Source organism: Parastagonospora nodorum (genome assembly GCF_000146915.1).
Source record: "Parastagonospora nodorum SN15 chromosome Unknown scaffold_5, whole genome shotgun sequence".
In the NCBI taxonomy this organism is placed as follows: Eukaryota; Fungi; Ascomycota; class Dothideomycetes; order Pleosporales; family Phaeosphaeriaceae; genus Parastagonospora; species Parastagonospora nodorum.
Genome location: NW_001884553.1, coordinates 589,109 through 616,460, shown reverse-complemented (window position 1 = coordinate 616,460; position 27,352 = coordinate 589,109). Strand labels below are relative to the sequence as shown.

The 27,352-nt window shown below is 51.6% G+C and overlaps 11 protein-coding genes across 11 annotated transcripts; 4 read left to right on the top strand and 7 right to left on the bottom strand.

The window, feature by feature from the left end:
• Positions 1-154: 154 nt before the first annotated feature.
• On the bottom strand, positions 155-943 carry SNOG_03628 (hypothetical protein; the record flags this gene model as incomplete). Its single annotated transcript, XM_001794131.1, has 2 exons — positions 155-642; positions 676-943. 2 exons carry the CDS (start codon positions 941-943, stop codon positions 155-157), a joined length of 756 nt encoding a protein of 251 aa, XP_001794183.1.
• A 488-nt stretch (positions 944-1,431) lies between these two features.
• On the bottom strand, positions 1,432-1,950 carry SNOG_03627 (hypothetical protein; the record flags this gene model as incomplete). The annotated part of the gene is made up of 1 exon (XM_001794130.1): positions 1,432-1,950. One exon carries the CDS (start codon positions 1,948-1,950, stop codon positions 1,432-1,434), a length of 519 nt encoding a protein of 172 aa, XP_001794182.1.
• Positions 1,951-3,082: 1,132 nt separating this feature from the next.
• Positions 3,083-4,189, bottom strand: SNOG_03626 (hypothetical protein; the record flags this gene model as incomplete). Its single annotated transcript, XM_001794129.1, has 3 exons — positions 3,808-4,189; positions 3,626-3,772; positions 3,083-3,450 (listed from the first exon to the last, which is right to left on the bottom strand). Exons 1-3 carry the CDS (start codon positions 4,112-4,114, stop codon positions 3,083-3,085), a joined length of 822 nt encoding a protein of 273 aa, XP_001794181.1. The 5' UTR covers positions 4,115-4,189.
• A 473-nt stretch (positions 4,190-4,662) lies between these two features.
• On the bottom strand, positions 4,663-10,053 carry SNOG_03625 (hypothetical protein; the record flags this gene model as incomplete). Its single annotated transcript, XM_001794128.1, has 7 exons — positions 4,663-6,030; positions 6,081-6,282; positions 6,339-8,294; positions 8,382-8,948; positions 8,998-9,687; positions 9,747-9,790; positions 9,886-10,053. The coding sequence occupies 7 exons, from the start codon at positions 10,051-10,053 to the stop codon at positions 4,663-4,665; spliced, it is 4,995 nt and encodes a 1,664-aa protein (XP_001794180.1).
• An 858-nt stretch (positions 10,054-10,911) lies between these two features.
• On the top strand, positions 10,912-12,543 carry SNOG_03624 (hypothetical protein; the record flags this gene model as incomplete). Its single annotated transcript, XM_001794127.1, has 2 exons — positions 10,912-11,392; positions 11,456-12,543. The coding sequence occupies 2 exons, from the start codon at positions 10,912-10,914 to the stop codon at positions 12,541-12,543; spliced, it is 1,569 nt and encodes a 522-aa protein (XP_001794179.1).
• A 500-nt stretch (positions 12,544-13,043) lies between these two features.
• Positions 13,044-13,574, bottom strand: SNOG_03623 (hypothetical protein; the record flags this gene model as incomplete). Its single annotated transcript, XM_001794126.1, has 1 exon — positions 13,044-13,574. One exon carries the CDS (start codon positions 13,572-13,574, stop codon positions 13,044-13,046), a length of 531 nt encoding a protein of 176 aa, XP_001794178.1.
• Positions 13,575-14,734: 1,160 nt separating this feature from the next.
• On the top strand, positions 14,735-17,306 carry SNOG_03622 (hypothetical protein; the record flags this gene model as incomplete). Its single annotated transcript, XM_001794125.1, has 4 exons — positions 14,735-14,857; positions 14,911-15,349; positions 15,390-15,679; positions 15,744-17,306. The coding sequence occupies 4 exons, from the start codon at positions 14,735-14,737 to the stop codon at positions 17,304-17,306; spliced, it is 2,415 nt and encodes an 804-aa protein (XP_001794177.1).
• Positions 17,307-17,354: 48 nt separating this feature from the next.
• SNOG_03621 (hypothetical protein) lies at positions 17,355-18,416 on the bottom strand. The gene is made up of 2 exons (XM_001794124.1): positions 17,663-18,416; positions 17,355-17,608 (listed from the first exon to the last, which is right to left on the bottom strand). The coding sequence occupies exons 1-2, from the start codon at positions 18,375-18,377 to the stop codon at positions 17,409-17,411; spliced, it is 915 nt and encodes a 304-aa protein (XP_001794176.1). The 5' UTR covers positions 18,378-18,416; the 3' UTR covers positions 17,355-17,408.
• Positions 18,417-20,342: 1,926 nt separating this feature from the next.
• SNOG_03620 (hypothetical protein) lies at positions 20,343-23,356 on the top strand (the record flags this gene model as incomplete). The annotated part of the gene is made up of 4 exons (XM_001794123.1): positions 20,343-20,394; positions 20,603-21,043; positions 21,105-21,461; positions 21,567-23,356. The coding sequence occupies 4 exons, from the start codon at positions 20,343-20,345 to the stop codon at positions 23,354-23,356; spliced, it is 2,640 nt and encodes an 879-aa protein (XP_001794175.1).
• A 1,069-nt stretch (positions 23,357-24,425) lies between these two features.
• On the top strand, positions 24,426-26,376 carry SNOG_03619 (hypothetical protein; the record flags this gene model as incomplete). Its single annotated transcript, XM_001794122.1, has 5 exons — positions 24,426-24,560; positions 24,628-25,124; positions 25,171-25,580; positions 25,632-25,778; positions 25,832-26,376. 5 exons carry the CDS (start codon positions 24,426-24,428, stop codon positions 26,374-26,376), a joined length of 1,734 nt encoding a protein of 577 aa, XP_001794174.1.
• Positions 26,377-26,755: 379 nt separating this feature from the next.
• SNOG_03618 (hypothetical protein) lies at positions 26,756-27,337 on the bottom strand (the record flags this gene model as incomplete). The annotated part of the gene is made up of 2 exons (XM_001794121.1): positions 26,756-27,148; positions 27,200-27,337. 2 exons carry the CDS (start codon positions 27,335-27,337, stop codon positions 26,756-26,758), a joined length of 531 nt encoding a protein of 176 aa, XP_001794173.1.
• Between the last annotated feature and the right edge of the window lie 15 nt (positions 27,338-27,352).

Here is a 27,352-nt window from a genome sequence, read left to right as displayed (position 1 = left end):
TTGTGAGGTATCAAGGACAATGCATCGATCGAGTGATGTAGAAGTACCCTCCCTGCACATGATATATTATGACTCCCATGAAAAAATTGACGACATCTGTATTCAGTGATGCTAGTGGTGAAGTATGGCTACACTTCCCAGTTTTGCTGAGTGCTTATGCCTCCTCCTCCTCCTCCTCCTCCTCCTCCTCCTCCTCCTTCCTTACGAACGTCCACGTAATGAAGAATTCGCTGCTTGTACACACCCAACTCACTTCGTTCTCAGCAGACAGCAAAATAGCGGGTAGATTCTCCTCAATTTCCAGATGATGGTCTGCTCCAAGTAGGGCGCGAACAAGACGGAGCACTTCCTTGTCTACAATAGGTCGCACCACTTCGTAGAAATGCCGTAGTTCAGGGGAACGCCTAGGATACTTCGTGAGAGGGAAGGTCATGCGAAAGCGCTCGAGATTCATAGCAGTAGCATCGATACAGCTCAGATCCAGAGTATTACGTTTTGTGAAGCCCGTAATGTCGGAACAGTCGATGTGGAGTTGAAGACTTTTGAGATCCGGCATTGGGCTACTGGTGAGCCCCTGATGATTAGGGTAGTGCTTAGGGTAGATGAGCGTCGTATGCTGCTTTCCCAGGCCGTGGAAGAGGACTTATAGAAGTAGTTTGAGATGTCCATGTTGACAATGGTCAAATTTCTGGTAGCGAGTGGTCCGGCTAGGCTGTTCCGATTTTTGGGGTCTCGCTTTCCACAACTCATGGTACACCATATCTCGCAGCTCTTGTGGTAAGGTAAGGAAGAATGAAACTTCGTCCAACAGCTTTCGTTTCGTCCTCGTAGCTAGAGTTAGGTGTAGTGTTTCCATAGCGTCAAAGACTCGGGCTATGCGTTCAAAGTGAAGGGGATTCGGAACCAGCTTTGGCTTTGCTACTTTCTTGCAATTGCGAGCCATTGCTGGAAGAAATTGGATTTTAAGTCGTAACTTGATGTCCTCGGTGCCGTGGTGTATGTCAACCCAGATGTAGAGACTCGTGTTGGGGTCAACCCAAAGGCAGTTGGATGATCATCTTGTAACGAACGGAATTTATATACCCAGTGCCCTTGATGGGCTTGTGTGTGATACAGACAAGCTAGAATTTGCTATTGCCGCTGGCAAACTAGCTCTTGCGTTGGTTCGCTGTGTTTGAGGGGGTGCTGATAATACAGTCATGCAAGAGCCCGACTGTCTTGAAACGTTCCAGTACCTCGATTCCAGGCCATCACTTATACCCCTCCAAAACCTCGTGAGCGGAAGATACCGATAGATCGCGATAAGCGAAAGAAGATTAGTTGATCCAGCCTCACGCATTGGCGAGTGTCGAGAAGTGGTGCACTAAGCGCAAGTCAGCCGTGCTTCCGTTGCCGAGTTACACGGAGGAGCCAGTCGCGGAGTGCGCAGGACTACTTACTGTCTGCCAATGTCTTCTGATTCCTAGACATTGTCCATGCGATGAAGATCTCGTCATTTGCACCTCGCTGCTTAGTCTGGTTGTTCTCGGTAGACAGTAGAATAGCGGGTAAGTGCTCGTCGATGTCTAGACGGTAGTTTTTACCGACGAGGACGGGGCCGAAACGGAGCATTTCCAGTTCGATGGTAGGTCGAAGCACTTCGCGGAAGCGCCTTGCGTTTGGAGGAGTTTTGAAATCGTCTTGTAGGATGAGCTTGATGCGGAAGCGATCCAGATTTAGCGGATACATGCTTGGCTTGAAACAGCGCAGATCCAGAGCATAGCCTTGTCTGTCGAGAACTGTGGTATTGGGGCACTTCATCTCAATCTCGAGGCTCTTAAGATCCGGCATTTCGTCCTCGGTGAGGTCCTGGTAATGGCGGGAGTTGCAGAAAAAATTGACCTTCTGTTTCGACTTGTGTATGTTATCTAGTTCGGAAGTCCATATATATTCAGAAGCTGAAATGTCCATTCTGATGATCAGGTTTGTCGCTGCGATTATCCCAGCTAGGGTGTTGCGATGGTTAGATTTTGGGCATCCGCCATTAGGATACCAGTCGTCACCTGCGGTCCAGGCCGCCCTCTGAAAGAGCTGACAAAAGCCCTCATCAAAGAAGGCGTTGTTTGATAGCAGCCACTGTGGCAACCCTGAAAACTGCCCTTTGCTGGAAGGACTGGCTTCATAGCATCCATACTGGATCGTGATGTGCTGAAGGCGGCCCCCTAAAATTACGTTAAGATCTGTCCGAGGTGTCAATTTCCACAACTCATGGTACACAATGTCTCGCAGCTCTTGTGGTATAGTGAAAAAGAGCGGCAGTTCGGTTGATGTCTCTGAGATCGTCATGTCGGCTAGGCTTGTGCTTGGTATGTCTTCCTCCATGGTGTTGAGGACTCGGGTAAATTTGATCGCGTACAGTGGAGAGTACCCGTCATTAACGTTGGCTTTGGTTGCTGCGATTGTAAGCTCTTGCTAGAAGAAATCGAGCGCTCTCAGCGCCCTGGCTTGTGTGGATACAGATGTCTTTACCTCTGGCGTTGAGTTCGAGTTGAGGTAGACCCCGAAACCGGTGGATGTTGGGTGGTGGAGGAGAACAATTGCTCTCACCCCCCTCGACTTGATAAAGGCCATAGGCCCAGTAGCGCGGATTACGTCAGTGTCCGTGCGTAAAGATGAGTGAAGGACTCGACTGGGGAATTTGATGACATACTATTCGAGAAAAGGTTCCGCCTCGAAAGCCTTCTTGATAAGGTATATATCCTCGACGTAGTAAGGATTGGCTATAATAAAACATTGACTGTGGAATATGTAGCTTGTAAGTCTGCAATCTGACGAGACAGTTGAGACTTCGGGTGTGGATACAATTGAAAAGTAAAAACTAGCAATGGGGCTCAGAAACATGATATTCGTCAAGAATGATCAACACTGATGATAGTGCCTTACCACCCGGCCCTTGAAAGACACATCTCATCTAAAATCGGGCCAATCTCAGCTCTCAGCTTCGAGTATCCTGGAGGCTGCCATGGCTTTGAAGAATCGTCCCTACATGTCCAGATGGCACCCTGTACTATTTCGCCAACAAAGCTTGCCCAGGTCATGCCTATCATGTGCCCTTGTCCATCTCCAGGGCCTTCTTCAGCTCCTTGTCTGCACTAAGCTCTTTCTCCGCGCCCTCAATAACTGCCCTCAGACCTCTCGCACACGTTTCCAACTCCTGCTTCTCGCTTGCATCCAGCTCGATTGGCATTGCCTTGAGAATACCCCTGCGACCTAACACAGCCGGCATTGAAAGACAGCAGCCGAGCTCGGGTTGGAAGAATGACAATGGGCGCACTGTCCGCGAGTCGAATAGGATGTGTCTGCAAATGCTCGCCGCAACGTTGCCGATGCCATAAGACGTACAGCCTTTAGCAGCTATGATAGCACCAGCTGCTCCACGCGTCTTCATCGCAACCTCCTCTTTGAACTCATCTGTCAACTCGTCCCCGAGCGCAAGACGCAATGGTGTCGTTCCGATACTCGCACTCGACCAAGCAACCTATTCCGTCATCAGCACACATCCTCATCCATCCTCAACCGCACAACTTACAAACTGACTATCCCCATGTTCCCCCAGCACATAAGCATCAATACTACTCGGACTCACCCCCGCCTTCCCCGCCAAAACCCCCCTCAACCTCGCCGAATCCAAACTCGTCCCCGTACCCAACACCTGATTCTCCGGCAACCCACTCATCATCCTCGCAAAATACACCAAGATATCCACCGGGTTCGCAACCAACAGCAGCACCGTATGCGCACTAATCGGTTTCATGGAGTCAAAAATACTGCTCAGAATATTCAGGTTGCGCGTGAGTAGCGACAGTCGCGATTCTCCCGTCTTTTGCTTCGCGCCCGCGGTGATGACGACGATGTCGGCTTGCCCGGCTTCCTGGTGCGTGCCAGAGCGCACTTTGGTGCTGCGCGAGGTCGCGTCGCTCAGGTCGCGCACTTGGCCGTCGAGGAGGGACGTTTTGGGGTCGACGAGGAGGACTTCGGTGCAGATGGATTGGAGGATGAGGGTATAGGCGAGTGTGGCGCCGACGTCGCCGCAGCCAATGACGGCGATTGTGGTTTTGAGTCTGGGTTGGTCCATGGTGGGTGATGGTTTGGGTTGCAGGGTAGATGGGTTGTGAGATGTCGAACAACAGAACAATGTAAAGTTCTTGCGCAGAAGAAATTAATTTGTGTACGAAAGCCTTTTTGGATCTTGATTCAAGAGAGAAACCGACGTTAGCAACTACCTATATATTTGATTTGCTGCCAAGACTTGGCTTTGCAGGTGGTGTGATGTCTTGTGGCACAAGGGTAGTAGCGGTCATCTTAAGAAGTAAAACTGAAAAGATCAAAACTGTGGTATATAACAGGGTCGAACTTGCTACGTAAAACACACATAAAATAGCAAAAAAGAAGTCGTGTCCGCTGATCTACATGCACGAACAAGAACATTGTAATTTAATTAGAACCTATAGTACGATAAATTAAGGTTTCGAAGTGTTCCTGTCAGATATCGTGTGGTATAAGGGTAGTGATATTTATTGTAAGACACAAAATGAAAGCCCATAAAATATATGCATGTCGCATTCTGTTCTCATCTATGTTCTAGCTCGTAGCCCACCTTTCAAGCTCTTCCTCTTCTCCCAATCATGTCTCCAAGCGTTTCCTCAACTTTGCCAAAACGCCCTCAACAACCTTCTCATTCTTCCCCTCCTGCCTCTTCGCTTCTCTAACCGCCACCTTCTCCAACTCCCTCACAACACCCTGATCCTCCCCCCACCACCCCTCACTCCTCTCGACAAATCGCACAAATCCCTCCAGGACAACCTCCTTACCCTCCCAGCTCTTCCCACTCAGCGCTTTATCAAGTACCGGCCAGATACTCTTCGCCGCCGCGGTGTCGACATTCTCGCTGCCGACCGCAGACGTGATCGCGAGTACGGCATTGGCGACAGTCTTGGCGGCCGTGTGCTTGATTGCCCACTGGCGACTGTCGAGGTGCTGTGAACACAGGGTGAGAATTTCTTGCAGGTATAAAGATACGCTACGCGGGCCAGCGACGTGGTCGTCCCAAGTCTCTGTAAACAACTTGCGCACGGCTTCGTCGCTGTCATGCTTAGCCAGGTAAATGAACGGCAGCAGAGACGACGAAAACTCCGTGAAGCGATCTGTGGCATGCAGGCTGATAGCGCGAATCACGTCTCCCGCGAGGAGGCGGGATTTCTCTGACGCGTCATCCTCAGCGAAGTAGAGTTTCTGCGCGAAGCCGATGGTGGCGAGGAGTTGTTTGTCGGACGCCAGGCGCGCGAGGTAGCCCGCCGCTGCAGCGTACGAAGATGAGACGGTTTCGTTGCGGTCGTGGATTGTCTTCTGGATAAGTTTGAGGAAGGCGTCGGCGTAGGGGTTGAAGACGAAGCGGTGGCGGGTAGCTAGTGTCACGAGAACTCGCGAACAGCCTACTTTGCTTGGGAGGCCGACGGCGGATTTCATGGCGGCTTCGATGCGCGGGACGAGCAGGGCCATGGTGGGGGCGTCGGCGAGGTCGAGGCAGCGCTCGATGGATTCTGTGAGGGGGGAGGAGCGTACGGATTGAAGGCGCATGTCGTCGATCTTTTGCTCGGTGAGGTTATATTTCTTTGCGTTGAGGTGGAGGTAGTTGACGGCTTCTGGTTCCAGGCTGCTTAGAAGGCCTAGAAGACGCTCGACAAGTTCGGGCACATGCGGGTTCAGTGTCGTGGCGTTTGCCTTTTTGACAATTTGGAGTAAAGTCTGTACAGAGAAGAGGCGTACTTCCTCGGCTGAGGATTCAAGGCCTGAAGTCGAGAAGAGGAAAGGAAGGACGCGCGTAAGCTGAGCAGTCGCGGACTTGACAGATGCATCTCCAGCCTCAAGACTGCGAGTGAGGATAGTAGTGAGAACGCGGGCAAGGGAGGCAGCGGCAACACGGACGGTCTCCTTGATGTCGTCGAGGACCTTGAAACACTTGTCCCATACCTGAGTGAGGTATTTCTCGTACTGTTACGAATCAGTATCTGGTCGGAATGCACAACGGCTGCAATTCTCACCTTGTCAATGCTACGTCCCTGAATCAAGTCTCCAATGGCTGCGCAGCAGGCCTGACGTACACGCCACTCCTTACCTAGGATACTAGCGAGCAGATCGTCCATGATTGCATCAAAGTGCTTGTCAATGGTAGCGGAAGAGTCCTTGACCAAAGAGTTCCAAATGTCGTTCATGGATCGCTGAACGTTGGTGTTAGGATCGAATCTGAAACCATGTTAGCATGTCCCCAATCGATCGTTTAATGCACGTTCTGGGCGTACCTGTATCTGAATAGCTTAGGGTAGAGCTTGGGATTTTCCGCCAGATACCCGTCAACACTAGAGTCAGAGAAGATGTTGCTCAATCCAAACCGGCCAAATGCCGCTCTGCTTGACCAGATTGAGTTGTGCGAAGCCATCGACATGAATCGATACACCAGACTTGAGTCGCCGACGTCAGTTGCCAAGTTCAATATATCCTTATATGTTGTGATCGAGCCATCGCCAGTAGGCAGTGCGCCTGGCTCAAAGAGTTGTGTGTCTTCGGTAACGTTACCGGTGATCTTCGACTTGTTGTCAGAGAAAGAGCCCACCAGATCTCGAACAAGATCATCTTTGAGCTGACGATCCCCCTTCTCGTAGACCAATCCAAGTCCTCGAGATGCTGCTTCTTGCACAACCTCATCGCGATCCGACAGGCAACTCTTGAACGCAACTTGACACGGACCAAGGTATTGCTGTATCTCAGGCTTGTGACCGCAGTATTGGAGTAGGCACAGGAGCCAGATGACCGAGGCCTTTCTCAATGAAGGCTTGGATTGTTGGCAGCCCTTCAATGTCTTTTCTAGGACTGCGCCTAGGGTCCTCTCTCGCTTAGGACCCGCCGGCGTCTGTAATGGTGCGTCCCACGGATCTAGTGTTTGATCCGGGTGTAGTACATCGAGCTCAGCAATCAGAGCTTTCGACTCCCAGCCACATGCGAAACAACTCAAGGCTTCTCCCACCGAGAACTGGACTTCTGTTTCACGGACCTCGTGTAGCTCGTGTAATTTGTCGCCGATGAACTTGTAATCAGTCGCGTCTTCGGCGCCCTCTGCCGGCTCTTCGGTGATCATAGAAAGATGGCCCAGAGCGATAATCGCGCTTGTCGTGCCCGTCTTGGCAGAGTCATACACGTGTTGAGCAATCTCTTCGACCTTGGAGTACTTGGAGATAGAGGTAGGAGTAATAACGTGGAAAAGGGCAAGTTGGTCCAGGCACGTGTGAGCAGCTCCCTTTAGAGTTGCATCTCTCGACTCTTTCAGAATGTCCATGAGAGTCTGGAAGAGTTTATGCACCGGATGGTCTTCTGTGATGATGTCTGAACTGGCGGTGCTTCTCCAGAATGCTCTACTGAAGTAGTAACCGAGGGCAGCGATGATACCGCTAATTTGGTTGATCTCGCCTCCTACCGCCTCCTTCCATGTGCTCAATTTGTCGGAGAACCGAGCCTGGGATTTGCGCAGAGCATCTTGGTCGCAGTCATTATGTGAGGCAAGCAAGCCATAAGCTTGAGCAGCGGCAGCGCGGCGATTGACGTTGTTCGCCAATACAGAAGGCTGCAGAGCAGTGAAGTCTTGTATGAGTCGTGCAAGTACCCAGTGTTGCTCAGGAAGTAGAGACAGCAATCGCACAAAAGTCGTTCCGATATCGCCGACATCGCTGAGCTCATCTTTGACAAGGCGATCAAAGCTGGCTCTCAATATTGCGGCCAAGGACTTTGCATGTGCTTCGTTGGTGGCATACGCACGAAACGCTTGACGCGCACGCGCATCTGTAATCATCAGACTCTCCAGCTTTCGTCCCCAGTCTTCCGCCACAGTATCCCCAATTCCTCGCTCAGTCAATGCCGACTGCAAAGCTATCTGAGAGCAGTAGGTTATTACAGTATTGAGCGCTTCCGGGTGTTGTTGGCTAAATAGCTGGACCTGTCCTAGGACGTCGATAGGCTCATCGACATCCATTGCGTCTTCGTCTTCGCCTTGCTCTACGAAGATGAATCTGACAAGTTTGTCAAAGTCTGGGAAGACTAGGTCTTTCTGCTCTTCAATCGCGCCTGGGAGAGTATTTGACATCTTGAACCAGTAGGGATCAAGTCCACGTTGTCCTTCTTCTACGACTTCGTGTCTCTCTGCAGAGCCTCCACTCACAGCCAGTATGTCGATCCATCTCGCCAAGACATCATCGTAAGGGAGACATCTATTCGCAAATCGGGTTGCAACATAGCGAGTACTTCTGACGAAGCGATCGGAAGCCGGGGTAGTAACTTGGCCCAGCGCGGCGTACCGGAGCAATAATCTTCGGAAAGCTGGCATGACAGACGGATCAAACGATTTTGAGAAGGCGCCTAGCACCGAGGAAAGCGCCTCTTCTATGCTGACAGCGACGTCTTTTCCTGCAGTATCTTCTCGGAGTGAACGGAACAAGAATTCGAGCAGATCCAGAGATGGTTCGATGAGTATCTTCTCAGGGGCGGCCTTCGCAAGAAGACCAATGGTCTCATAGCCGTATCCTCTGAGTTCCATGTCCTGGTCTCTGTCTGCGATAGGCCAGCCCTGGTCCCGTATAAAGGCTCTCAAGTTGTCCACCAGCCCTACTGCAACGACTGAAAGATCGGCTGGGGCTCCGCGCCGTGCGACAAAGTTGACGAGAGAAAAGATAGCTTGCCGAAATCGGGAAGCTTCTCGTCCAGCGGTCTTATTGATTGGATTCAGTTCGGCTGACAGAAGTCCTTCTTCGACGATTTTGGCAATCTTATGTGGGTATGCTGAAGATTTCACCGATTTTGAGAGTATACCCAAAATTCGTATCTTCAGCGGTGTCTTGACTGGAAGCTTTCCTTCAGGCTCAGATCTAGCTACCATGTTAGTCATGATCGATGGAAAACCGGACTTGTACTTACGAGCCGAAGTATAGTTCGAGCAATGTCTCTACAAGCTTCGCATCCTCAAGATCCTTTGTCAAGATAACTCGCTTTAGGGTGTCTTCTCCGACTTCGGAAATGCGTGAATTTGTGTCCGAGGAAGCGAACAATGCCGGATAGAACTTCTCATCTTCCTTGAACAAACCACTGGCCAGGAAGCGCACCACGAGCGCCTTTGACTCAGTCAAGTTCAAGCCAGAGTCAGAACTCGGATCCCACGCATCCGGCTTGCCTTGTTGTGTAAGGAACTTGTAGTCTTCTACGGACAATCCAGGGCATCGAAGTGAGGCTGCCGCTTCTGGGGTGTTCGGCCGTACAATTTGGAACAACAGTAGCTTCCCGAACCACGTTGATAGAAAGGCAGCATCTTCGTCGCTCAGGCCCAAAGTAGCCCGTAGTTCATCATCATCCTTGCTGCCGCGTAGTGGGAGCTTGAAATGAACAAGAAGCCGTAGGATCAAGTGGAAAAGCTGCGAGGCATGCTGTGTGGACTTTTCAAAATCGTTTGCAATGCCTTGGAGAAGGATGGGAAGGAGCTCCAGCCGTTCGGATACGGTTAGTCGCGAAATGCCCTGCTGGATGTAGAGAATGTCGAAGTGACGGATCAAGGCAACATCTGGATTCTCCTTGTATTGCTTCAAAAGGGGTCCAACCGGAAGCTTGATGTCTCTATAGAGAGGGTTAGTCCGTGCAGCCTTGGGTGGATCTGAAAGGGTGAAAATGCGTACTGTGACTTGATGCGAGTGTTGATATGCTGGCAAATGGAGATGACCTGAGACAGAGACCGCGATTAGCGGCGTTCGCAAGAGGAGGAAAGTGCAGGAGCGAGTGTGTTTGATGAAGTCTACGAAGGTATCAAATGCCTACCTTGTTCCTCACAGCTACATGGTCTGAGCCGAGTTTCAAGAGTAGCGGGGCAAGGTATGTCTTCAGCAAGTCTTCTAGTTTCTTTTCTGAGCTGGCTAAGGCGATGCGCATCTCGACTTTGCCGACTAGAGAGAGCTCCTTGGCCTCGACCGCCTGTGCGTCCGCCATGTTGAAGTGCTTGTATCAGGCGTGGTGCAGAGAAGCAAAATGTCAGTCGATATCACCAAGTTGCGATCCGCGATATTAAGGTGAGCGCCACAGGCAGACGGAGATGATGTGGCCCATCAGCTGGTGAGAGGATGGTGGCTCGGGCGAATCAGGGCGGTGCAGCTATGTTTGGAGCACGTCACGCCTTCGCTGCTGGTGATTGCTTTCACTCGGAGGCGACACCAGACAGGGATGCTGTGCACGGACAAAAGTGACGCAGCACCGTCTGCCTGCAACAAATGCACCGCGTCTTCGACGTGATTCTGCCTCTGTCGACAGCCTCGGCCTCAGAAACACGGTGTTTTTGTGTTGACTGCACATTCGCCGCCCGTCGCGCCTTCCGGATACAACCTCACACCGAGTCCTCGTCGCCCAGAGCCGCTGCACTCGCCGTTCCGAGCACGCGAAGCGCCATCGGAACCTCGTCGACGGTTTCGTGTAACCACAGTTGGACAATCACACCTAGCACTCACCTCGTCTCGTCACTTCACCCGCTCGCCTGCTTGTTCCGCTCACAACAGCAACGCCCGCCTATTGTACACGCACTATCACGCTTGTTTGCCCGCTTTCGATGGGTACATAACTGCCCCGCCGCCGTCCAACCCACCCACCACCCGCCACCGAGCAATCGACGCACCTTTCCTCACGCCCGCAACTCTTACCACGAGTGCTATAACAAGGCCAATAACCTCTCAGCAGAACAAAAACTCTGCCTGCAATCTCAACGGCCAACCCGCGCCCCCGCGCCCCCACGGTACTACACCGCAACTCCACACAGCTCTCAACCACCGAGCAAGCCACACCCTACAGCTGCCCAACATGGAGGACGAGAACATTGTCAATTTCGTGAGCATCACGTCTTGCGAGCCTGAGAAGGCGGCCCAATATCTGCGCTTGACTGAGGGAAACTTCGAACAAGCCATCCAGCTTTTTTTCGACAGCCCCAATCTCGACCTTGGCGGCGCAACACCCTCAGCCCCGGCACAGACTGCTCCTTCGGCCTCGCGGAACCCAATTACCATTGACTCAGACGATGACATGTCAGATTTTGACCCCACCGCACACACATCGAACGCATCGGCTCGACCACCACCAGCAGTGGAAGACGACGAGGCCATGGCGCGGCGGTTACAAGAGGAGATGTACGGCGCTGGAGGCCCGGCTGGTGAGGAGGAGGTCCGCGCCCCTATGCAGCGCACGACGGAGACGTTGATCGGCCCAGGCTCAAACTGGGGCCCAGCGGACGATGACGATGATGTGGATGCTCTGGTACAGGAGCAGCTAGCTCGTCGGCGAGCAGGTATGCCATCCCTCTCAAACCACCATCTGCCTTCTTTTGCACAAGCTAACCAAGGCGATCTAGGCCGCACCGGCATCTTCAACCAGCGACCCACCCAAAACAATGTCTGGGACAACTCCGCAGACTCCAGCGCGCGGCGGCGTGAGCTAGCAACGGCTACGGGCGGTGCTTCAGAGCAGTCTTCGAAGATGAACATGCTCGCAGAACTGTTCCGACCGCCATTTGAGATCATGTACCAAGGTGCATGGGAAAAGGCACGAGACGAGGGCAAGGAGGAGGAGAAGTGGCTCATAGTGAACATCCAGGATCCTGCCATATTCGACTGTCAGCGCCTCAATCGGGACATCTGGAAGAACGACGACATCAAGGCGACGGTCCGCGAGAACTTCATCTTCATGCAGTATGCCAAAGATGACCCGCGTGGCCAGCAGTACATCAACTACTACTTCCACGCACGCGATAGCTCAGACGCATACCCCCACATCGCCATCGTCGATCCGCGGACAGGTGAGCAGGTCAAGGTATGGTCTGGCCCACCCATCCCCGAGCCCGTTGAGTTCCACGCCCAGCTGCACGAGTTCCTCGACCGCTACAGCCTGAACGTCAACGCAAAGAACCCAGTCGCGAAGCGGAAACCAGAGAGCAAGTCAAAGGATGTGGGCCGCATGACCGAGGAGGAGATGCTTGAGATGGCTCTGCAAAACAGCCTAGAAAATGGCAAGGGTCCCCAGGACGACGATCCAGACGCGCTCACAAAGTCCTTCGACAACATCAAGGGCAAGGCGCCAGCACAGCAGGCAGCGCCGGAACCTGAGCCAGAACAAGAAGAGTCCAATGGCTCTTCAAATCCCGTGTTCGCGGCCATCTCGGCACAAGCCCCACACACCGAGCCTACCGTCAATGACCCCAAGATCACCACGCGCATACAATTTCGCGGCCCTTCAGGTCGCCCTATTGTGCGACGCTTCAACCTCTCCGACCCAGTCCGTCGCATATACGAATGGATCAAGTCCGACCACCCTTGGGAAGGTAAGGAGGGTGCTGAGTTCGACCTCGCTTTCATGGGCAAGAACCTGATCGAACACCTGGACTCCTCTATTGAGGAGGTTGGGCTCAAGAGCGCTAGTGTCATGGTAGAGTTCACTGAGTAGGCGCATCTGTTGTGTCATGGAGGTGAAGCTGGGCTCGAATTGTAATTAGGTGGAGATCAACCCTGTCACATGGCTTAGAGTGCTTAGATCTCGACATTTCATTATACCACCTCGGTGGTGAATACCCCTGCATCATATGGAATCAATCATACTGCTAGCATCTTAGCACGATATCTCATGAGAATGCTATGAAATGCATGATCTTTACAAGTCCTTGACCGTACCAACAACAATTCATGCGCGCTGTGTCTCAAAAATCTCTGAGCAACATGCAAAGGCCATCTAGACAAGCTGTACAACCTTAAGGACTTTTTGTACATCAGAAAATGCTATAGGGGCCCTAACTTTAGTCAGACTGGCATGTGAGATGATTGTTCTTCTCGGATGACAGTTCAAGTTTAGACAGGGCGCGCACAAATTATTACAACACCTGGCGGTGCTTTTCGAAGCCAATGCCCTCATCCGTACCATCATCGATCCAAGCCCTCCCCACCCCATTCTCACTCCCACTTCCCCTCCCTCCCCATCTTCACCGCCCTCTTCACCTTCTGAAACTCCTCCACCTCCTCATACCCATTACACCATGCATACGCCGCCCTCAACGCCCCGCCCACAACCCACATGATCGAGCCACTCAGTGCAAACAGCCCCACGCGCTGATATGTCGTGAGCATCTCAAAGATTGGATACGGATAAAACCCATTCCTGGCATAACAAATCTCAATCCAGAACCAATACAGGAATGCGACCGCTGTGCTGAGTACCAGTGTAATCAGCGGCGCCTGCGGATTCATCGGCGAACTGGGCCACGGCGGGGATAGCAACAACGTATCAAGCGTCGTCAGCACCGCGGGGAAGAAGTGGAATGTTAGGTCGTAGATTGCAGGTGGGAGGGGCAGGTGTGGCGGGACGACGAGGGATGTGTCGATGAGCCGGAGGGACCAGTAGAGGATTGAGATGACGATTTCGATGGGGGCGGCGACGAGGGAGATGTAGTTCTTGATGGTGAAGAGGGATGTACTGTTGGTCATGTCGGCGAGGAGGGCGAGGGTGAAGCCGACGGTGCAGATTGTGATCCCGAGGATGGTGAGGAATTGGAGGTGCCAGCCGAAAGAGTCGTTCTGAGGATGGGTTAGTATCTAAATGATTCGGTTGTTTGTGTGGTATTTACAAATTGATTCGGATTGTCCGCCAAGCTATGTGTAAAGTCAATTGCTGTTGGAATGCTTTTGCGCTGGAGTTCTTACAATTTGAAAGAATGGTAAAAACTGATTAGACCAGCAACCTAGATACATCAGCTGCAGTCCGTTCATCTTGAATCGAAGTCCTTACGTGCAGAGCACCTGAAAATCCTTTGGATGGAGAATCATAACGCTGGAGCGGATGCCGCCGGCTCGTCTTGTTGGCTGCTTGAGCACTCATTTGGAGGTACGAAAGAGACAGAAAAGAGAAGGAGGTTGAATTGTACAACAACTCTATGCGGTATGTAGTTATGATTGAAGTATGGAAGCACACATCTGAACAAGAAATTCTGACAGCTGCCCCGAGTGACGTACGTTTACGGCTATCCACCAGCCAAGCACGTGGGTCTGCCATTAGCTCTCCGGAGGTGATCCGAAAGGTCGTGGCGCACCAGCCACGCCCGACTCATCTCTCCGCATCTCATGTGCAACACGACTCTTGCACGCATCTCCCCAGACTATCGTGTAGTGCCGAGGTCTTGAAACGCTCTCGGCCTGAATAATGGATGCATTCAGCTGACATCCACGTAGCCTTAGCTTTCCTTCGATCTGGCAATACTTCGGATGCCCCGTCTCGGCCCAGCAACGGCGCAGCGAATCACGACACCGTCCTGGCAGAACTCCGGCACGCTTACTGTAGGCTTGATGATGGTCGCGCTGTTCGGCCAATGATTACTGTTCTGTTCTCCACATCGCGACCCCACGATGCCGCGACATCTTGGGCAAGAGGAGCATTTGCCGGCATTACGGCGAGCTACTCCGCCAGGAGTCGATGCTGGGATTTGGATTGTACATAAGTACTGGAGAGTCCCGCTCGAGAGGAGAAGATATAGAATCTGATACCCCTTTCTTGTTCTTACAACTTTCGTACTTTGCGATCTTATCTTACGGGTGATTTGTGCCCGAGTCTTGCAATTGACTAGTCTTTTTAGGCATATCGGCTATTAGCAATGGGTGTGAACATTGAGGCTACCCTCCAGTCTCTGACCTTGGAGGAGAAGATAGCTCTCCTTGCTGGCAAGGACTTTTGGGAGACCGTTCCGATTCCTGGAAAAGGGGTACCTGCCATCAAGGTATGGCCCCGCATCATCAACGTGGGCAGATGAATCCAGCTTACTCTGCTTAGACAAGCGATGGCCCAAACGGCGCTCGTGGGGAAGTCTTCACTGGAGGCACGAGAGCAGCATGTTTCCCAGCAGCAGTCTGCTCAGCGGCAACATTCAATCCAGAATATGCTCAAAAGATAGGCAATGCATTGGCCGAGGAAACGAAGACGAAGAGTGCGAGAGTCCTGCTTGCGCCCACAATGTGCAACCATCGACACCCTCTTGGAGGCCGCAATTTTGAGTCTTTCTCTGAAGACCCCCTTCTGGCTGGTAAAATGGCTGCCAATGTTGTCAAGGGAGTCCAGGAGCGCGGGATTGCCGCCACCATCAAGCATTTCGCAGCAAACGAGCAAGAGACGGAACGTCTGGCGGTCGACGAGGTTGTGTCTGAACGTGCGCTGAGGGAAATCTACATGAAGCCATTTGAGATCTCAGTCAAGGAAGCCCAATCCGTGGGGTGTAATGACCGCCTACAACAAGATCAACGGCACACACGCAGATTCGCACGAATTCTTGCTCAAGCAAGTCCTCCGCGGAGAATGGGGCTGGGACGGCCTGGTGATGAGCGACTGGGGCGGCACAAACTCTACTGCCGACGCGTTGAATGCCGGACTGGACCTCGAGATGCCAGGACCAACACGACACCGAAGCGTTGAAGCTGTCATGGCAGCCGTCAAGAAAGGCGAGGTCACCGAGGAGACCATCACTGAGAGAGCGAAGAACGTGCTGAAGCTCATCGAGAAGGTTGGTGCATTTGAGGACCCAAGCATTCCACCAGAGCAGTCTATTGTGAACCCAGCACATAGCAAGCTCATTAGAGATGTTGCCGGACAAGGTATCACACTGATTGAAGAACGATAACGATATTCTACCTCTCAAAAAAGAGGATGTCAAGGGCAAGAAGATTGGTCTTTTTGGTCTGGCAAAAGAAGCTCTCATTCACGGCGGAGGCAGCGCAAGTCTCAATGCGCACTACCGTATTTCACCCGAAGAAGGCCTCAAGGCTGCTTACGGCAACGACGTCGAGTTCAAATTCGCAAAGGGCGCGCACACATATCGCCTACTTCCCCCATTAGCACATCACTGCACTGATCTAGAGGGCAACTCTGGCTGGACCCTGGAGCAATTCCGCAGCGGTCAAACAGACAAGCCAACCAAGACAACACACAAGATCAAGGAGTCTGCGTTCAGCCCCGTCCTCGACGTCGAAGCGAAGGATCGTGAGGTCAGGCTCACGGCAACATTCGTGCCAACAGAGTCTGGCTCACATTACCTTGGATGCTCAGGCTGCGGACCTACCACCGTCACCATCAACGGTGAGCAGGTATTCGAACAGAAGCACAACTCACCCGATCCTATGGGCTTCCTGCTTGGCGGTAACCCCGAAAAGGAGTTTACTGTATCCTTCGAGGCAGGCAAGTCTTACAAGGTCGTGATCCATTCTAAGCCACCAGCCGGCGGCAATCCCGAGGAATGGAGCATTCTCGCTGGCCTTCCCGGATTCCGCATGGGCTTCATGAACGCTTCAGAGCACGATCTAGACATGGTAACACAAGCGCGCGACCTCGCGAAAGAAGTCGACATCGCACTCGTCTTCACCGGACACACCCCAGCCTGGGAGACCGAAGGCCAAGACCAACTGAGTTTCAACCTCCCCCGCGATGGCAGTCAAGACAAACTCGTCGAAGTAGTCTCAGCCGCGAACAAGAAAACCATCGTCATCAACAGCACCGGTGTCGCCATCGCCCTCCCCTGGCTCCCCAACATCGCCGCCTTGGTCCAAGCATGGTTCCCTGGCCAAGAAGCCGGCAATGCCATTGCAGACATCATCTCTGGCGCCGTGAACCCCTCGGGCAGACTTCCCATCTCGTGGCCCAAACGCATCGAAGACGCACCCGCGTACGGCAACTTCCCCGGCGAGAAGAAAGACGGCCAACTCACCGTGCGCTATGAAGAGGGCGTCTTCGTCGGATACAGACACTACGATCGCGTCGCGAAAGATAAAGTACACTTCCCATTCGGCTTCGGTCTGTCGTACACCACTTTCTCCCTGTTCGGCGGACACGTCGCGCAGACCTCATCCGACTTGTTCAAAGCTACCGTCGCTGTGAAGAACACTGGCAAAACTGCTGGTTCTACTGTCGTCCAGTTGTATGTCGGCAGAAAGGAGCAGTCGTCTGAGCACCCGATCAAGACGCTCGCTGCGTTCAAGAAGACGACGCTTGACCCGGGACAGGAGAAGAGTGTGGAGTTGGAAGTTGGGCTCAAGGATTTTGCGTACTTTAACGAGGCGGAGAAGAAGTGGAAGGTTGACAAGGGCTTGTATGACTTCTCTTTTGGACAGTCGGTTGCGCACGTTGAAATTGTGGCTACAGTGGAGATTGAGGGGACGAAGGAAGTGCTGGGCAAGCTCTGAATGAGTTGGGTTATGTCTTGATCTGATACCGGAATGAATGAAAGACTTGGCGGTTCATTATTGCATGAGTAACATGATTACATTAATTTTACTATTGCAATTCTACTTGGTCATAATTACTTGTGGCTGCGCTGCAAAATGCTGCAAGTAACTGATTCCGTTCGCAAGAGCATCGTGCTCTGGGATGCGTAGTGGTTGCGTCGATTCCGAAATCTGTCTGTTCATCTCTTGCAGCGCGTAGTACACCATCTTTACCGTTGGCACAGGCACGCGGATTTGCTCGGCCTGCCTGATGATGTTTCCTAGCATCACAATCAGTCACTGTCAACAAGGATAGACATGGAGCTGCTACTAACCACAAAGTGAATCTACCTCCATAAGCCTCTTCTTCCTTGCATCCTGTAGCATCGACGGTGCCATCGAGGGATTCGCCTTGGCGAATTCGATTGTCTTCTCTGGTAGGTCTTCAGGGAGCGAGACACCAAGTCCGGTTGCGACATTGAAGGTCTCTTGAGCGAGCCGTCGGACCGTGTCAAGATAAGGCGAGGCAATCAGGGGATGAGTTTCAAGACCAGTGATGGCAGTCATTGGATTCCAGGCACCATTGAAGATTTGCTTCGTCCAGCGCTCGGCTTGCACGTCATTGATTTGTTTGAATCGGTTATCCAGGGCAACAAAGTCCTTCAGCTTCTGCGCCCTGTCCATCGTGCTGCCGAACATGGGCTTGTCGTAATGTCCAATGTGGAAAGCATGTGGCCGAATATTGGAGATTTGCTGGACGATACCGGGAATTGGCTGTAGGCAACTGATGTAGCACACGGCAGATAAGATGTTGTTATTTTGGAATGCACGGCCCAAGGGTGCCTCGACGCCGACTCCGTTTTGCGCTGATACCAGAGTGGTTCTTGGAGAGACAACGGGTACCAGCTCGTTGATTGTTCTTGAGGAGTCGGACGTTGTGATTTTGTTGGCGCACACCACGTAGTCGAAAGGTACATGCGATACCTCCCGCGTTGAGCGAACAACGCGATGAGGTCTAAACATGCCATCACCCCACATGGCTGTGCTCATGCGAAGCCCTTGCCGCTTTACAATGTCGTAATTAGATCGGCAGACAACAGAAAGCCTAACGTTAGGGTTCTGTGCAAGCCTCCATCCCAGCGTGGAGCCGACAGCTGTGGCAATGGTCAGTACTTCTTCACCGAACGGTAAGTGGCATGCTCACCTCCAGTGCCGAAGATTAAAATGTCGAGAGGCTTTTGGATATTCATGTTGAGAGGTCTACTCTGTCAATCGCTAAATGGGTATATTGTTCAGCAGTCGTCCAGCGATCCTGGTATGATGACAAGTAGTGAAAAGAAGGTATCTGAACAGCGAGAATAACTTTTGAGTGAGATGGGAGCGAAATTAAGAATCAGGGATTCGAGCCGTCCTTGGGGCCGACTGCAATAAGTAGAGCTCACAGAATACGACCGCAAGTTCATGGCATGTTAGCATATCTGCTGAACTTGGTACGTCAACAACACGAAGTGCTGAAAGCGGTAACAGCGGGGGCCAGTGAAGGTGTTCCGGAGATACGGTACCTCTGGTTGTTGGGTGTGATGGCCTTCATGCTTTTGGACGGCCCACCTGTGTGCTCACTGTCATTTCCCGTCATCACGTCGCGAATAGAAACAGTGCTCGAACCTTACATAGCAGGTGTAATTAATGGATTCCTGACTCAGTCTAACAGAGATCACTTCCGATGCAGGCAGGTAGTGGGATTTTCCCACGCCATTACTGTGATAAGCAACTCGGCATAGAAGTGTTGTAATCTTGGTCGCATAACTGGTCAACAGCCTTCGTTTTGCGCTCTGCCATCTGACGGACCGTGGTTGCGATGATGCTGTTGGTACCCTGTCATGTATCGAAAGTTAGACCATCAAAGAACCTGTTCCGCAAGATTTCCAAGTCGCCTTGTCGACAAAATTTTCTCGCGCCATTCTTGATGGTACCTGGCAGGTAACCAACGTCCTGGGTCGGCTAGTGGCTTACGGGATTGTCCGCATTCAGCGTCGCGACCATCTCCAGCCATCTCAACAACTTCAAAATTCGCTTTCGGCCTACCAAGCATTTTGAAATTATGATCAACTGTGGTGCGTTTTCCCGATGTCAAACGATGTTCAGTGCCGAAGAAGGAGTACTTGCACATGTGATGAGCCGTGCGCCAATACACGTGCTTGACAAGGACCTCGGACCGTTGATATCTAGGTAATTATGATGTGATGAGCCATGAAATAGACGTGCTTGATTAAATCCTCGGGATCTTGTACCTAGACAGCGACGCTGTACCATTGGCGACCTCGGGAAGTGGAACACTCACAGTATCTTGCGAAACATAAGCAGTCCACCAAACATCCGCACTTCTTCCCTACACCAAGCACCGGAAACATAAGTAATAGTTGTTCAAAAGATATCATGCAAGACTTGGAATCTGGGGAGAATATTCAGGGGTGAGGGTCCTGCGTTCGGCTCGGAATGCCCTGGGTGGTTGGCCGGGCATTCCAATAAGCGAGAGGCTTATCATTCACCGCATGTGCGATACTGTGTGCAATAAGGTTTGAAGTAAGAAAATTAGCTTCCAGCGCTAAAATGAGCTAGGCTGTAGATTAGTTTCCAATCCTGACTTCCTCGGTGCCGCATGCACCAAATCCAACGGCGTGATGGAAATCTACAAGTCGCCGCAAGTCTACCTAGGTTGTCTTGCTGCACCATTGGCACCCTGTTTGCGGAGCATGTGGGATGTCAGGGTCCCAATATGGAGGTAGCACAGACGGGCCGGAGCTTCAGAATTCCTGAGGCAATGGCTGATGATCTGTATCAACTCGTTGATTTAAATGAGCAGGCTCAGACTGACCTGACTCCACCAACATCTTCATAGTTTTTTCCTTCCACGAACCTACCAGCGAACGGCACAGACTTGTCGCAATGACGTCTCAACTGACTCAGGCTCTCCCAACGGATGTGGTATCGATGTCCTTGGGTGTCCAAAACGAAATGGTGAAGCACGCCGGCGAGGAACCAAAGACACTGCTTGGACTATTGCAGCGTGCGGCCCGAGCCTGGCCGACACATGGCATCGTTTTTAAGGATCAAGGCTGGGACCAAGTTTCGGACTTTGTAACTTATGTCGATCTGTTACGACAAGCAGAGGTAAGTCTTCGACTGAATGAGTTGGTAGAACATCGCTGATGTACGTCAGACAAACGCAACCAAACTTCGAGCGCATGGCACGATCAAGCAAAAACAATGTACAGTCCTGTACTTCAACACACACCGCGAGAATGTAATCTGGTTTTGGTCCGTTGTTGCGGCAGGCGGTGTACCAGCATTACTTTCCCCTTTGTCAAGCAATGATGCTACTCTTGCTGGTGAGCTGGACAATGTCAGCAAGCTCTTCAATGGGCCCACTATCTTGACTTCCAAGCGATTGGCGAAGCCATTTCGCATGGTTCCAACTCTTACCACAATCACCGCGGAATCGGTTGCGACGACAAAATCAAACGAGAATGGCGCGTGGAAACCAATAGACGGAGGTTTTGATCACGAAGACGAGCTTGCAACAGTTCTGTTCACAAGCGGCAGCACGGGTTTCGCGAAGGGTGTCGAATACACGCACGCACAGTTGGTGACGTCTAGTAAGCTGAAATGCGATTTCCATCTGATGGACTCCAGCAAGACGTTTCTGTCTTGGGTCAGTAAGTACTACGACCTTCTGACGATACTTACCAAGATAATTTGCTAACCACAAGTTCGCAGGCTTCGATCACAGTGCTGCTCTCTGCGAAAACCACCTACACGCTGTATATGCTGGAGCTAATCAGGTGATGGTCCCAGCAATGGACTTTGTTCAAAGCCCTGCTCGCTTCTGGAAGGCTCTGAGCGACTATCGCATATCTTACACTTTTGCGCCGAACTTCTTCATCGCCGCTGCAGTACGTGCATTGAACGAATTGGATCCGAGCGAACGGCAAGAATTGCACCTAGATTTCAGTCAGCTGCGCGTCATCATGTGTGGTGGGGAGGCCAATAAGACGGCTACTCTGGAGGCTGCAGAGTTGGTCTTGACTGAGTACAAAGCACCAAGGTGCAGCATCAAGGCGAGTTACGGTCTTAGTGAGGTTTGTCTATCCCAGATTTTCCGTGAAAACACCCACCTGACTCTTCTGTAGACATGCTCAGCTTTCTTTTATAATCAGCAGTCTCCAGCATACGATATAGATCGAAAGTACGTTTTCGCATCTGTCGGAAAGCTTTTGCCACAACATGAGCTTCGACTCGTTGACGAGACTGGCGCTCATGTCAAGGACGGCCAGACCGGTGCAATCCAAGTTCGAGGACCGTTGATCTTCAAGCGCTACCTCAACAACGAATCAGCAACTAGCGCTTGTATGACACCGGATGGTTGGTTTGACACTGGCGATCTTGGGATGCTGGATGATGAAGGCAATCTGCGGATTGTCGGCCGCACCAAGGAAGTCATCATCATCAATGGCCAAAACTACTCTTCCTTCGAATTGGAGCATGCCATTGAATCTTCGAATATCCCTGGACTGAACAAGAGCTTCACCGCATCGTTCTCCATTTGGACGGAGGATGCCAATGCGGAAAGTGAAGATGTGGTCATACTCTTCAACCCCACCAACGACAATCTCGAGGACACGGCCACACTTCGTGATACGGTATCTCGTATCAATGAGGCTGTCATAAGATTCTGTCGCAAGCGGCCCGTGATGGTAATCCCTCTACCAAAACAGAAGCTACCAAAATCAACGATCGGGAAACTGTCGCGCGCAAAGTTGAAGAAATCGCTACTTGCCGGGCATTTCGATGAATTCAAGCTCTCGGAGTGCGTGCCACGATCATTTACCCAGCAAGGGCCTCCCCTCACTACAGCCCTTCAACAAACTCTTTCGGTCGCTCTGTGTGAAGAGACTGGACTGAAATCCTCAGATCTTCACCTGGACATTGCCCTTGCCGACTTGAATATCGATAGTCTAGGCTATCTTCGTATCAAGTCGTCGCTAGAGAACATCCTCCAGCTTGAGGAGCCGATATCCATGTCCTTTCTTCTTTCCTGTCGAACGATCGGCGACATGGACAATGTGCTGCTAGCCTTGGGCACTACTACGGCCGAGTATGACCCGATCGTGCCTCTGGTCTCATCCGGCTCCAAGGCGCCCATTATCTTATGCCATCCTGGTGGCGGCGAGTTTCTCACATGGCTTGGTCTACTCAAATACATACCAGATCGCCCGGTATATGCACTGCGCGTGCGCGGCTTCCACAAAGACGAAACCCCATTCGAGACCTTGGATGAGATGCTTGAAATCTATATGGAAGGCATCAGAAGGTATCAACCGAAAGGTCCATACGTACTACTGGGCTTATGCTTTGGTGGCATGTTGGCATTCGAGCTTGGTAAGAGACTGGAAGCTGCAGGTGAAGAGGTCGCTTTCTGTGGAGGCATCGATAACCCTGCAGATCTCAACCGCATCCAAGTCCGCGACAAGCCCCGGAACTTTATCATTGATCTGCTCCACTTCTTCCAACTCCTCGATGTCGAGACAGCCATGCAGTGGGAGATCGACATGGAGACGGTTGCGGACAAAGACTTCACCAAAGAAATCTTTGCTCGCTTCCCTGATGGGACACTTGAGAATCTCGATCTCAGTGTATCGAAAGTTGAGGCCTGGCAACGCATCAACGACAACATGCAAACCATCACCAGGACGTACAAGCCCAGGGGATCAGTCTCGAAATACGATATCTTTTGGGTACCGCCCCTACCGCAGTACAACTGTACTGAACAACAGTGGCGTTCCGACTGGCTTGCGAAATGGAAAGACCATGTTACAGGCGCGCAGCAAAGCGACGTTGACAACGAAGAGTCTGAGGGGCCTTTGCGTTATCATCCAGTTGAAGGAACCCATTTCACGATTTTGAGGCCTGAGAACATTGAGGTCTTCCAAAAGGCACTGAATGCGGCGTTGCAGGCAAGAGGTGTGTAGATTTATGTAGTTCCTGAAGCCAATGTATGTTTCTTTCTGAGTACAAGGCACAATACCTGATGGCCGCTGCTCTCGCGACGATGTCCCCACTGATGTTAGGCTGGAGCATCGGGTTGTCGAGTCCACTGCGCCTTGACGTCATCATGCGGATTACGATAATGCCCTGCCGGGCGGGTGTAGCACTACTCCAGCCACAGTCGTACATAAGATCTCTCAAATTCCCCGAATCCGACACCGCTCATTTCACCAAGCAGAATGTGGCAGATTGCTGGTGAGCTGGTGTGACTGCTTGATTCAGAAATCATAACAAACCTAAGGTTTCTCAATTACCATTTAAACAACAAATCTACATGTGATTCCGGAAAACCAACACTCTATCTTTGATGCACGCTACAATCAAGTCGCACATGCTGGCATGCCATATCGACGTGCATATCGCATACTGTTTATCCGTAATCCCCTCTTCAACAGTCGTACAATTCCCTCTCTCTCTCACTAAAAGGCCTCATCTGGCATCGCTCGTGCAACAATGACAGTCAGGCATTACAGCCCTGCCTCATTTACTGTGGCTTAACTTTTGCAAACCCTTGACCTGGTCCATCGGTCGCGGAACATCTTCTATTATTCAAATGAGTGTTAACATCCAAAGAGAGGATACAGCACGCTGTTCGCAAGTATATAAAGAGACACTGATTCCCCTGGTTGGGGCTAATACAATGGGTATTCTGCCTGCAGCTAGAAAAGGTTCTGTCTGTAACTAGAGAAGGGATACTGACTTTGCAGTCAAACAAATGCAATGCAGTCAAACCCGAGGACAACAAGCACTGAGAGTGTTTAGTGTCTCCCCAACCGAGACAATGCACCCTAGACCCTCACCCTGCACATAATTGGCCAAAAGCTAGCCACGAATTGACTTAAATTCGTGGCATTAGTTCTCAGTGCCCCCGTATCTCTGTCTCGGGAGCTCCTGGTACAATAAACGGAAAGCCTATTCAACAAAAGAGACCCTCTTCCCGAGTACTAATCCAAAAGATCCTTTTCACGGATCACAAGTTTTTTGTTTGCGAATATGGCGAACTTCATCAAAGTTTTTCTGTTTGTCTACACATGTGCCGCAGCGTATGCAGATTACCCTTGGACATATCACGAAAGGCACCTGCCAATTGTAGACGTTGGATATGGGCGCTACCAAGCGTCTCTCAACGTATGTCTCATCAGCAGATAACTTCCAAGGCTTCCAAGTATGCTGACATCAAAAAAAAAAAAAAAAGGGGAACTACTACAACTTTTCTAACATCCGCTATGCGGAGCCACCAGTAGGAAGTTTGCGATTCGCACTGCCCGTATCGCCTAGAGGCCGCAACACCACCGTTGACACTGGCTCAATCGCACGTATCTGCCCCCAAGCTTACCCTACTGGCGGTCGTGTGAACGAAAGATACAACACCTACTACAGTTTGACGGGCAACACGAGCATAGCTGGCTTTGAGAATGCAACGCAAGGATTTGATTACCCACGGAACACTCCCTCAGATCCGCGAGCCACAGAAGACTGCCTGTTCCTGGACGTCATGGTGCCTCGGGAGATATTCCATGCTCGGCCATCGAGACGGAACAGAACGAAGACCGGAGCAGCTGTGATGGTGTGGCTTCACGGTGGAGGATTTGGTGCAGGGTCGAAATACGACACTCCTGCTGCGGGATTAATTTCCAGAAGCCAGATTGGCGACAATGAAGGCGTGATATATGTCACACTTAACTACAGACTGTATGGCTCTAAGTCATTGCTGTTTCCGATGGCTGACTGTTCACAGAGGTGCTTTCGGTTGGATGTCAGGTCCGACATTTGCAAAAGATGGAACTCCCAATGCCGGGTTGTACGATCAGCGACTTGCTCTGCAGTGGGTTAGAGACAATATCCATCGCTTCGGGGGCGATCCCAGCCGAGTTACTCTTTTCGGCGAATCTGCCGGAGGAGGCTCGATTATCCTCCAGACCACAGCATTTGGCGGTAGACGAGTCAAAACGCCTTTCCAACGAGCGATACTACAGAGCCCAGGATGGACGCCGATGGCTGGTAACCTTGAACAAGAGCAGAGTTTCCGCAAGTTCTTGGATTTGTTGAACGTTTCTACTTTGGGCGAGGCGAGGGCCTTGCCGAGTATTGTGCTTCAAGCTGCCAACGAATTACAGATACGCACTGGAACAAAGGGGTGGACATACGGTAATTGTTCCATGTTAGCCTTCTTATGATCACTCTGACGATCAATACTAGGACCGCAAGTTGATGGTGACATTATACCAGCTTTGCCGTCACTGTTGTTAGCACATGGCCGTTACGACGATTCGATCGACGTGCTAGTCGGCCACAACGGCAATGAAGGATTCGGATACCCCGTGGCAAACGACTCAGCATTTGATGGTGAGTCAATCCAAACCATCGATATCCATTTTTACTCACTAAACACTCTCTAGCATCCATGAATACCCTGTTCCCCAACGCCCCGACTTCCGCGCTCGACCACATTACAAAAGTACTCTATCCACCCAAAGCCCCGAGCGCCGGAGCCATTCCATCAGATTACGACCCCGAAACCTCCAAGTCTCTCATTGTCACCAGCTACAACGACCCCCAGGGCCGACAAGCTCTCTTCCAATCCGACACCGTGATCAAATGCAACACGCACTTCTTCAACGACGCCTTCAAAGGCCGGACCTACGCATACGTCCTCAGCGTGCCGCCGGCACTACATGGCCAAGATCTGTACTACGTATTCTACAACGGCCAGGCCACGGATGTATACTTCAGACCGATTAACGTTACGCTGGCGCATATCATGCAGGATTATTGGATCAACTTTGCAAATTATGGAAGTCCGAATGGGGAGGGACTTCCGTTCTTTCCAAGCTGGGGGCAGAATGCGAGTGTTCAGGGTCTGAGTCATGATGATGTTGGGCCGATTCAGGATCCTATTGATGTGGAGACATGTCGCTGGTGGCAGTTGGGGTTGTATGTGTGAGAGAGCACATGGAAAGATTGTACGGCAGAGTCCATCGCAATGCTCTGCATTACTGGTTTCGTGTTGGTAATGATTTCATTTTTCCCTTTGTGAGCGAGGCAGCTTCTATTTCCACCTCAGTTATATGCGACCTGCGATATAAAATACGCATGTCCACAAGTTCTCGTAGCTTGTAGCAGATCGGTGCGCGGTAGACGGCACTGCAAGCATATGCTGGTGTTTCCATGTGTGATAATCTCCGCAATGTGCTTCAAGCCTTGCGAAGGCCAATGCCAATGCCCACCACACAATCTCCCACTCTAGTGGCTACCTAGGTATGCCGCATCCGCAGTCAAAGCCCAGCCTCGTTCGGCAACTCTCCAAAGCCGTAAACCACCTTCTACAGCCTATCCGCCTCCGCCGCCCTCTTCTCCACAACCTTCTTCACCTTCTCCCTCCTCTCGTCCCGCAGCGTAACAAACACCCAAAACCATGCCGCCATCTCGCAGAACCCCCACGTGAAGACAATGCTGTTGTTGAGATTCGTATTGCCAGAACTCATCATGTAGTCGTTTGAGCGGGGCGCAAACATGCCGCCGTCCTTGAACGTGTAGGTGTACGCGGTCAGCGCGAAGAGAAACAGGAGGCGCACGGGTGTTGCAATGCCCCAATATTCATCTGACAGCTCTTCGGACATGGATATCGCGGTCAGGTCGCTGAGGCCGAGGAAGGCGAAGAGGACGGCGAGGAAGGCGATGGATGCGGAGGGTTTGAGGAATTCGCGGGGGGTTGGCTGGGAGTGTTAGACGCTTGAAATGTATGAAGAAAGGTAAGGGTGAAATACCAGCTGCATTGATTGTCCCAGGACCATGACGATGCTCTGGTTGGCAATCATCTGGGGGTTGCGAAGCAGGACTGCTGCGAGGGTGATGTGGAACAGCGATAAGCTGCGGATCATGGCGCCTGCGGATATGAGCCCCATTTTTGCGGCTTCGAT

What these genes read in the sequence shown, in the direction of transcription:
- SNOG_03621 (XM_001794124.1), bottom strand. Translation starts at nt 18,377, where the DNA reads ATGAGCACAGCCATGTGGGGTGATGGCATGTTTAGACCTCATCGCGTT. An exon ending in GGAGGTAGATTCACTTTGTG is followed by an intron (nt 17,609 to 17,662) that starts GTTAGTAGCAGC and finishes TTGTGATGCTAG; the next exon opens with GAAACATCATCAGGCAGGCC.